The 10,970-nt window shown below is 41.1% G+C and overlaps 1 protein-coding gene across 2 annotated transcripts; it reads left to right on the plus strand.

The window, feature by feature from the left end:
- Positions 1–3,911: 3,911 nt before the first annotated feature.
- Positions 3,912–9,094, plus strand: THUMPD1 (THUMP domain containing 1). 2 transcript variants are annotated; one of them, XM_070362264.1, is made up of 4 exons: positions 3,912–4,193; positions 5,456–5,633; positions 6,607–6,855; positions 7,675–9,094. In XM_070362264.1, exons 1-4 carry the CDS (start codon positions 3,963–3,965, stop codon positions 8,091–8,093), a joined length of 1,077 nt encoding a protein of 358 aa, XP_070218365.1. In that variant the 5' UTR covers positions 3,912–3,962; the 3' UTR covers positions 8,094–9,094. The 2 variants fall into 2 exon arrangements, with proteins under 2 accessions (XP_070218365.1, XP_005895630.2); XM_005895568.3 differs by having other exon boundaries at positions 5,459–5,633.
- Positions 9,095–10,970: the final 1,876 nt, after the last annotated feature.

Below are 10,970 nucleotides of genomic sequence, written 5' to 3' on the forward strand. Positions count from 1 at the left end.
TGCTTTAGGAGCAGCATACCTCCATTGTTAGGATCCCAGTCAGTTAGATTTGCTTTTGGAGTTTCAACTGGATCAGCTAGATAAATAAAGCTGGTATGCTTCCTCCCTAGCCTTGTCAATAACCATCCTTCTTTTATCCCCTGTGAGCATCAAATTCAAAAGAGTAGGAATGTCTGCCCAAGAGGGATGGTAAGTGGCAAAGATCGAAGAGAAAAGTTCAGTCATGTGGATTGGGTCCTCTCGATATGTAGAGTTCTTGTTTTTCCAATTAAACAAATATGAAGTTGAGAATGGCTTGTGCATCCATAGAAACCCAGTTGGTTGGCCATCTGCATTAAGGTCTCCGATGGCATATTGGTGCAAGGCAAATTGCCCTGCTTCAGAAGTGGCTCCTGTCCAAACTGGGTCTTGGATGGTGATGCCAAGCCAGGCTCCTGTGCCCTGGGTGTTAACACAGAAACCCCTAATTGATCTCCACAAGGAGGGGAAACAGGAGCATGGGCAGTTGGAACACCTGCCAATGCAACATGTTTGGCCAGTGGAGGAGTTGGGTTGGTCAGAGAGAGTTTAAGTTCTGAAACAACATATCCTCACTCTCACTTTCTCCCTCTCCCTCTTGTAGTATAGGTGTTTCCTTGACTTTCCTTCCAGATTGCTGCACCATAAGGCAGCAGCCATTTGACTGTTATTCCTGATGTAATACCATAAATGCCTCTACTATGGAATCTCATCATTTTTACCTGCCCTTTCACAAAACAATTTTAATTGTGAGATCATATAATAATTAAGTGAGCCATTTAAGGGCCATCGAGCCCCAGATTCTAGAATATATTGGGACTACACACCATTAGAACAGGATATCATCTCTTTCTTAGTCATAGGCCCACAGCTATATCTTGCCCATTTATTTAGGATACAGCCCAAACAGCTTTCCTTAGGGACAGATGGAGTATTTCCTCTATTGATAAGTTCAAGAATCACAAAACAGAAATTTAATACCAAAGGCACAAACACACTCCATTATGAATGGACACAAAACCAAAAGCAAATGAACCAGTTCACAAAATCAGGTAAATTCAACAATCCCCCCTTTCAAAAAGGTACCCTGCAAATTGGCTTTTCCTTTAAAGGAAAAGTCCAAATTGAGAGGGGAATATGTTCCCAGCAGTACACACCAGAGCAACTTACCCTACTATATGGAGCCCATCAGCTCCCAAATGTCAATTCCTTACTCCAACTACCAAATGCTGGGGCAGCCCATGCCACTTCAGGAAATTCTGAAGGGAAGATCCTGAGGACAAATGTCCTGGCAGCTGCTAGGGCCTTTCCTGAAAGTTCCCCAAGTGGGGCCAGTTCACCACGAGCAGCATGGCTCCTGGCTGACTTGCAAAATTTGTTACTGAGCCCAAGTTCATTCTGCTCACCACATGACAGGTCAATAAATCAAGAGACAAGTTGTTGGAGTAATGAGTGATGAGTTTAATCGGAAAGCTAGAGACCAAGAAGATGGTAGACTAGAGTCTCCAAAAACCATCTCATCTCAGTCAGGATTCAGGGTCCTTTTATATACAATAGGGAGGGGGAAGGGGCTTTCAGTGGCACCAACAAATGGCAAAACAGGGCTATAAGCTAGTTGCTAGTTGACAGTTGCTCACTTGGTTGGGTGGGAGGGGTCATCCCACTGGGGTGCCCTGACCAACTGCTGAGTGGGACTTTTATAGCTGGTGTCTGTCTCAATGGAGCATGCAGGCTGGAGCCAGGGAGGGAAAGGCCCCCTATGCCTTAGGTCCCATGTGGGACCACTGCTACAACACCACAGCATTGCAAGTGTAACATGACTGCTTTTCACAAGCAGCTCAGGATCTCCAGAAATATATGCTACGCAAACCCCACAGATGACATTCTGAAAAGTAAAGGTGGAAGCAAAGGTGAAAGCAAAAAGTAAGATGGTGATAAGATTTTTTGAAATAATGGTAAGATCAGATCAGATCAGTCGCTCAGTCGTGACCGACTCTTTGCGACCCCATGAATCGCAGCACGCCAGGCCTCCCTGTCCATCACCAACTCCCAGAGTTCACTGAGACTCACGTCCATCGAGTCAGTGATGCCATCCAGCCATCTCATCCTCTGTCATCCCCTTCTCCTCTTGCCCCCAATCCCTCCCAGCATCAGAGTCTTTTCCAATGAGTCAACTCTTCGCATGAGGTGGCCAAAGTACTGGAGTTTCAGCTTTAGCATCATTCCTTCCAAAGAAATCCCAGGGCTGATCTCCTTCAGAATGGACTGGTTGGATCTCCTTGCAGTCCAAGGGACTCTCAAGAGTCTTCTCCAACACCACAGTTCAAAAGCATCAATTCTTCGGCACTCAGCTTTCTTCACAGTCCAAATCTCACATCCATACATGACCACAGGAAAAACCATAGCCTTGACTAGACGAACCTTTGTTGGCAAAGTAATGTCTCTGCTTTTCAATATGCTATCTAGGTTGGTTATAACTTTCCTTCCAAGGAATAAGTGTCTTTTAATTTCATGGCTGCAGTCACCATCTGTAGTGATTTTGGAGCCCAGAAAAATAAAGTCTGACACTGTTTCCCCATTTCTTTCCCATGAAGTGATGGGACCAGATGCCATGATTTTAGTTTTCTGAATGTTGAGCTTTAAGCCAACTTTTTCACTCTCCACTTTCACTTTCATCAAGAGGCTTTTGAGTTCCTCTTCACTTTCTGCCATAAGGGTGGTGTCATCTGCATATCTGAGGTTATTGATATTTCTCCTGGCAATCTGGGGTTAAAAAATATTGTTTATCAATAATAAACAATTATTGACTCTAAGTTCAGTGCACCTTTTGCAGATTACCTCCTTTAGGGTTTGAGGCAACTCAAATCTGGCAACAACTTTGTACCTGAGTAGTAACTGTGGGTGAGTGTGGGGAGCACTTACTCCTCCTGAACACATACCTCAAAACGGATATCTTTTCAACGATTTTTAAAGATAAATATATTAACATGATAGTTGCTGAACCTATGGATAAAACCACAGAGAAAGCAGTGTGAAACATTTATGCAACCCATCATTCCTGGTTGTAAGTCATACAGAAACATATTCTGGCAAATTTAGGCTAAAAAGGAATTTATTGGAAACTTTTGGAAAGCTGATAGAATTGTAGGGAAGGCTAGAGGAACAGGTACCAAAGATGCTTGGTGATAGGGTCTGCACGGGGCCTCATTGTGTTGACCTCACCAACAAACGATAAAGTCACAGTGACCCATGTAACTGATCACATTGCTCAAGCAACATCCTATTTTCACCGCTGGCACTTACTTTCCCAAGACTACCTGATCACCCTACCGTGGGACACCTCTGACTCTCTCAAGACTACGTGACTGCCGAATTCCACTTGCAGGCTAAAGATAAACTAACCACCCCACTTCAGGGAACCCAGTTTCCCTCTACTGGGTATAAGAAGGATTCTACTGGGTTTCTTTTCGAGAGCCAGTCACTCTTTCATTTCGCTTTAATAAATCTCCTTTTCTTTGCCTAACTGCCCGGCTTGTTCTCTTCTTCTCCGCACTGGCCTTACAGTTGGGAAAACTTGGAAGCTTGAATCGGCATTAACGTTCTGGAAACTGCCACTACCGCTTCTGAAAGGGCTGCCAATTTGCTTATACTGGATGCAGTAAGCTGCTGCCACCTGTGGCCGGCCCCTACACCAGGAAAACAGGTTCTTCCCGAGGTGAGGCTAAGGCGAGTGCCTGTCAGTCCTGACGAGGGGCGAGCCTCACGCCATCACGCCACAGCCTTCCGCCGTTTACTACCGGCATTAGGACCCGGCGTAGCACAGAATGAGGCTCGGGGGAGGGACTAGGGGAGGTCTTTGCGCTCCGTGACGTAATCAGCCCGCGCCAGCAGCGGCCAGGGCTGTGGAGAAACACGTTTCTGGCGGGCCTCACCTCTAACCTACCATGGCGGCACGTATACAGCAGTCTCCTCAGCCTGGCGGCGGGAAGCGTAAAGGCAAGGCTCAGTATGTGCAGGCCAAGCGGGCTCGGCGCTGGGATGGCGGTGGGCCCCGCCAGCTCGAGCCCGGGATACAGGGCATTCTCATCACCTGTAACATGAACGAGCGCAAGTGCGTGGAGGAGGCCTATAGCCTGCTCAACGAATACGGCGACGACATGTATGGACCAGAAAAGGTACCAGTCCCAGGGAGGGCGGGTCATTGAGGCAGAAGGAAAGGGTGGCAAGCTAGTTGCGTGAATTTGGCTGCCACAGTGGCGGTGAGGAGGCGTGTCCTCGCCTAGGTATATTCCCTCCGCCCCCCCGCCCGATCCCTACCTGGTCTTGTGCTTGAAATGCTTGCACCTCCTTGTTTTCCACCCCCATCGTTAACCAGGGTGGCTTCCAGGTATAGATTGCTTCCTTCGGTTCAGGCGTTGTTTCTGAACCTCTTTCAGAAACACGTATTTCTCATCGTAGCTTTGGGAAGTATTGCTCACCAGGACACTGGTTCAGGTTCACACTTCATTCGGAAAGATTTTTGCCACCATTTGGAACCGTATGGCTGTACAGTGTTTATCCTAAGCAGTAACATCTCTAAAATAGTGGTTTGGGTACTAGTGCCAGTTTCTTCTCAAATGTATATAAAAATGCATTTCAAGCAGTAAAAATATTTTATAACAATACTGTATGAAATCTAGTTGTTCAATTTTGGAAATAATTATATTACTGGTTTAGGATTGTGACCAATACGCACACATGCACACCCCAGGGAATTAAATGAAGGAGGATAGTACAAAGGTTATTTCAATTCAGGTAAGGTACTGTCATTTACTAGCTCAAAGGATGAACATGTTATTTAATTCTGCTGAGCTGCATAAAAAGAATGTTATAGGACTTTGGAAAGTTGGCTAAAAAAATTGCATATGTACATAAAATAACATCCCTGTAAACAAAAAATGCTCCATAAATGTGTAAGATTAGTGCCTGATTGGTAACCATATTCATCACTAGTGGAGCAGAGAACTGGGCAACAAGTGTATGTCCTGTCTATGTGGATACCTTGAGCAAGTTCTTTAACTATTTCAGTAGTACAATTGTAAAGGATTTTTAACTTCATAACTATTAGGTTTAATCTTTTGAAAGGAGAGTGTCATATCAGGCACAGAGATATCTATTGATAGGGTTACAGTCCACCCTGTAATGATTCATCTGGTGAGTACATTTCCCTCTGTCCCAGACTGTCAGGATGCTTTAGAAAACATTTTCAAATGATATGTATGGTAGTCTGAGGAAACTCCCTTCTTTCTCCACATTTTGGAGGAGGTGGTGTCTAAATAAAAAGTTTTATTGTTAATATTGTATCTTCTGCCCCTGGGGGTGGGGTTTATATAAATAGTTAACTAAGAGCTTTTAATATGAGCTGTTGTGGCATTTCTCCTCATTAATTTTATGCAAGCAGTTTGCAGACAAGGATCAACAACCCTCTGGAAGTGAGGGAGAAGACGATGATGTGGAAGCTGCCTTGAAGAAAGAAGTTGGTGACATTAAGGCATCCACTGAGATGAGGCTAAGAAGATTCCAGTCAGTGGAGAGTGGAGCAAATAATGTAGTCTTCATCAGGACACTTGGGATAGGTGTGTCTGACTAATACACTTTAAGATTATTGATCCTATAATATCAGGACATCACCCTGACTCTGAGAACACTGCCTACAAAATGGGTTCATGGGCATGGCTCAGTTAATCATTTGATTGCATCCTCTCTGTGTTAGCCCTGTGTTGGCACTAGGCATATGGAAAGGCGAAATGGGGTGGTGGACTAGCATGGGCTTAGGAGTAGAAACCTGGGTTTGCCACTTCCTTTGTATTTAACTTTAGGCAAAACAAGAGTTCATGGTTCTGTCTAAAAGGAGCAGATGCTACTCAGCTCTCCCAATTTGGAATGGCTCCAGACATTTGGGAATGTAGTCTCAGGAGAGCCAGATCTTCTGATTTTTCAAAAGAAGTTGGAAATCTGGAGAAGTTTCTATGTTTTTAAATGTAGTTAACTAATTTAAAAATATTGAAAACACTGAACAGCCCCAAATAGAATTGTATGTAGTCAGGATGCTTCCTAAGGACTACATTATGGTCTTGTGGCTAAGGGATGACTCTGAGGTCTGAAATCTAGAGTTCTGTACAGACTTAGCTAATGGATTGATTAAATCTTGAGTGACTTGAAGATTTTTGTTTTTGTAAAACATGTTCTATTTAATGTTTATTCGTTTGATTGTTGCTGCTCTTACAGGAAAACAACAGTATGACGTTGTCATTAGATAAATCAGACATCATGAATAAATTAACTCCAGAGTCTTCATGAACAATTGCTTTTGATAAAAGTGGACTTAAAATATTAGATACAGTATTAATACAGAGTGCACCAAAGAAATATTAGTTGGAAGAAATGTTTGGTTAAACTTGCTTAAAATTCATTATGATAAGTTTTTCTAATCTACTGTCAGTTTATGTCGCTGCCAATGAAAATTCTTTTTAGAGAGTCTGAAGAGTTTAAAATGTGTGAGGACTTTGAAACTTACCTGTTTGTTTTGTGCTGATTTTTTTCTTTTAGAACCTGAGAAATTGGTGCATCATATTCTCCAAGATATATACAAAACCAAGAAGAAGAAGACTCGGGTTATTCTACGAATGTTGCCCATCTCAGGCACGTGCAAGGCTTTCTTAGAAGATATGAAAAAATATGCAGAAACATTTTTGGAACCATGGTTTAAAGCTCCAAACAAAGGAACATTTCAGATTGTATACAAATCTCGGAATAACAGTCATATGAATAGAGAAGAAGTTATCAAAGAATTGGCAGGTATGTTTCTCTTAGTGATTTTGCAAAGATGTGCCATGGTAAATATTTGCTTTTAAGATTTTTTTTTTTTTAATATTTAGGGCTTATATTTTTGAGTGAGAGCAAGTATTTTAAAATGTCATTAAATAATATCAAGCCTAACTTCAATATGTTGGGTTGCTGATGCTGCTGCTAAGTCGCTTCAGTCGTGTCCGACTCTGTGCAACCCCAGAGACGGCAGCCCACCAGGCTCCCCCGTCCCTGGGATTCTCCAGGCAAGAACGCTGGAGTGGCTTGCCATTTCCTTCTCCAATGCATGAAAGTGAAAAGTGAAAGTGAAGTCGCTCAGGTTGTCTACTTGAAAGTTATACAGTCATGTCTGACTCCTAGCGACCCCATGGACTGCAGTCTACCAGGCTCCTCCGTCCATGGGATTTTCCAGGCAAGAGTACTGGAGTGGGGTGCCATTGCTTTCTCCAATATGTTGGGTATGAGATTATTTTTGGTAGTTAGATACCAAAGTCTTTTCCAAATCAGAATTGCATTTTCTTTGAGGAAAAAAGAGCTCTTATTAACTTTCTCAGGATTTCATTTGTATTTATGTATTGAAAGCATTCAGAAAACTTGATTCAAATACATGTAAAGTAGTGGACTAGTACATGCATTTATATATATACTATAGTATAACACTACTAGTATATGTAGTGTTTCAACAACTACATTTCTGATAAGGTTAGTTATAAATTTAACAAATTCTAAATAGGGGGAGGTGAAAGATTGTTTTTGTATCCACCGAGCTTAATGGTATCTTTTTTTATCTTGTTTTCCTTTTTGTTACAGGAATAGTAGGCAGCCTCAATTCAGAAAATAAAGTGGATCTTAGCAATCCACAGTACACAGTGGTAGTAGAAATCATTAAAGCTGTCTGTTGCCTGAGTGTTGTGAAAGATTACATGTTGTTCAGAAAATACAATCTCCAGGAGGTGGTGAAGAGTGCTAAGGACTTGTCACAGCTTAACCCAAAGCAAGCAGCACAAACAGGAAATGGGAAAGAAGCTAAATTGGAATCTGGTGACAAATCAAGTCAAAATGACCCAGCAGAAGGAAAAAATAACCAACAAGTGGTACCAGAGAACAGTGAGGAGCTGAGTCCAACAGAATCAATATCTGAGACACATGTGGTGAATGAGGGGGTGGCTAAACCTGAACTTGCAAGTCAAGTCACAGAAGGATCTGAATCAAATGAAAATGATCTCTGATAGGAAAAGAAATTGTTTGGTATTGAAGGTAGATATTTCTTTTTTTTTTTTTTGGAGGTGGATTTTTCAACTGGAGTTTTGTGAGATGTTGCTGGGATTCCATATAAAATTGTGACTAAAAATACTGTTTTTGATATTGTGTTCTCCATAATTTACTCACAGTAGTGGAGCAGCTCTGTTAATAGTTTTGTTAGAGGTCTTTCAGCCATATATGGCAGTGTGCAGTAGGCCCACGTGCATTTGGTTGGCTTAGAACAGACTTTGGATAAATTGGTGAACACTATTGCAGAGAGCAGAGGGTGGTAGGGGAATGATGTTGGCCTCTCCTTCATGATTACCTTCCCCACTATCCCCTTCTGCACTACCAGCTGACTTACAGGAATGAACAGGCTCTGTGAAATCAAAACTCAAGAGGGAAATTTCCATTCTAAGAAAGGAATTTTTGTGTATTGCAACTCAGTTGTCCCCTGCCGCTTTGTTGTAAACATTGGACAAACATGGATTGTATAGGTTAGAAGTGAATTGTTTTGTGAATTTTTTTACTTTTGGGGATTTTTCTTGTTTTGTTTTTATCCACTTCCCACCCCTTTTTTTTTTGACAGTACCATAGGGCATGTGGGATCTTAGTTCCCAGACCAGGGATCCTACCCATAGCCCCTACAGTGGAAGTTATGCTCATTTTTATGTTTTAATAACATTTGTTACAAACAGATCTGATGGTGCAGTGGTGCAATTTTTGAAGGCAAGTTTTGAAAGAAAAATGTTCCATTCTAGGCATAGAATTACAGACATTTCTGATAAGGTTGGTTATAAAGAATGTGTCTTCTGAGTCACTGAAGTCTACTAGTGCAAAAGGGACTCAAATGCTTTATACTGTAAGCTACTTTACAATGTAAAGGGATATATAATCCAAGCTGTTCCATTGTATATCCTTTGTGAAATGCAACTTACAAACTGAACATTTGTTTTAGCAGTTGTAACTATAAAGCATAGCCCCTTGACAAATAAAGATTATTTTAATGGCTTTGGAATACCAGAACAGTAAACCTTTTGTTCAAAAAAACCACATTCAATGAAAAGGTTTAGAAAGCAAATTATTTAGTGGTAGAATTTTTTCCAGAAAAGAAAAATTCGAATAATTGATAAGAATCTAAGAATAATACCAACATTTAGCTAGATCAAGGAGTACAAGAAATTGAAGACTTTACTGTCAGTATAATAAATTGACTTACGTGATGCTAAAGAGGTTTTGTATAAAAGCAGCAGCTTCTCTGTGTGAGCTGATGAATCAACAGATTTCATGAATATTTGTCATGCTGTAGCATTTGTAGGATTTGTAAATGATCAGGAAATTCAAGAAAACTTTAAGTTACTAGGAGCCTCTCCAAACAGTGGTCAATAAAATTTAGTAGGTCTTCATATCTGAAAACCCAGTGATCTGTCATCTGTACTCCTAGTGCCCCATCAGTGGCTGGCTCTGTGACAAATTCTGCATCACTTTATTAAAAGAATATCCTATGACTTTGGTAATTACAGCACATTGCTTTCTTCACAGTGTGAAGAAAAAGCTTGGAGGTGAAGAAAGTTCTAAATAATGCTACAAAAGTGGTTAATTAAAGATACATTTATGTGTTTAAAACAAAAGAACCAACTAAAACCTGAATGAAGAGCATGTAAATCTCTTACATACAGAAATCCAATGCTTATCTGAGGAAGAGTTAGCCACAGGATATTTGAGCTGAAAGGTGAATTACCAGTAAGTTCTAAGTACAAGAAAACACTAGGCCAGATTTTGCTAAATGCTTTGAAGATGAAGAATGGTCTCATTAGACATTTTTTCATTGCAAGAACAAATGAGCTGTTTTTATGAGGGCCTGGAGAAAAATATTTTTTTCTTTAAAGTGACAGGAGTCTTGGATTAAAAGAAACTGACTCTTTGGAATAATTATGTTGAATAAGGCACTCTTGGTTTCCACAGACACTTGGATTTGAGAATGAAGAAAGCAACGTCTCAAGCCTTATTTAAACTCTCCTTGAAGAATTGCAAAACCAAATTAAATAGCATTTCCCCTCCTTTTCCCAACACTATGTGACTGGGTGAGGAACCCTTTCTCAAAATCTCAGCTTGAGATTTTGTCATTGAGAGAATAAGAAGAACTGAGAGTCCTATTCTCACGGTTGTGAATTTCTGTGAAACATGAGTATCCTTCAACTTGGTGCTGACACACGCAATACTTTGAAAGTTTTTTCAGGGGTTCCTCCAGGGTAAAACTGAAAAAAGAAGAGAGATAACAAAGAGGATTGCAAAATAAAATAATTGAGAATACTGAGGGGTTGTGAAATTAGCTTTTGGAGTTGGATTTATTTTTTAACAAGTTTGGCAGTATAAATGTTAAGTCTTGCACCAATGGCTGTAGTTGTTTATTGGCTAGTGAACATGGAAATAATTTTTATCCTTCTAATGATTCTGGTTAATTCTTCAAACCAGAAGAATTTGGGATGGGGCAAAGAGAATAGCTTCCCAGGTGGCTCAGTGGCAAAGAATCCACCTGCCAATGCAGGAGGCACAGTAGACGCCAGGTTCAATCCCTGGGTCAGGAATATCCCCTGGAGAAGGAAATGGCGAATCACGCTAGTATTCTTGCCTGGAGAATTCCATGGACTGGGGAGCCTGGTGGGCTATGGTCCATGGGATTGCAAAGAGTCAGAGGTGAATGAACAGGCCAACTCCTGCTATGTGAATAGAAAGGACCTTGCTAATGCAGATGAGGCTGGTGCTTCCTTATATATCTTTAGAATGTTAACTCTTAATAAGTTGAAGTTATCTTGAAAGGATGATAAAAGCATTCTAAGTATCATTGGGGGAATGTGAATAAT

This window comes from Bos mutus, chromosome 25, assembly GCF_027580195.1.
Source record: "Bos mutus isolate GX-2022 chromosome 25, NWIPB_WYAK_1.1, whole genome shotgun sequence".
NCBI lineage: Eukaryota > Metazoa > Chordata > Mammalia > Artiodactyla > Bovidae > Bos > Bos mutus.

Excerpts from the sequence above, each read along its gene's own strand:
- THUMPD1 (XM_070362264.1), top strand. The coding sequence starts at position 3,963 with ATGGCGGCACGTATACAGCAGTCTCCTCAGCCTGGCGGCGGGAAGCGT. Across the intron at positions 4,194-5,455 it reads ACATGTATGGACCAGAAAAG|CAGTTTGCAGACAAGGATCA; the intron begins GTACCAGTCCCA and ends ATTTTATGCAAG. Across the intron at positions 5,634-6,606 it reads CATCAGGACACTTGGGATAG|AACCTGAGAAATTGGTGCAT; the intron begins GTGTGTCTGACT and ends TTTTTCTTTTAG.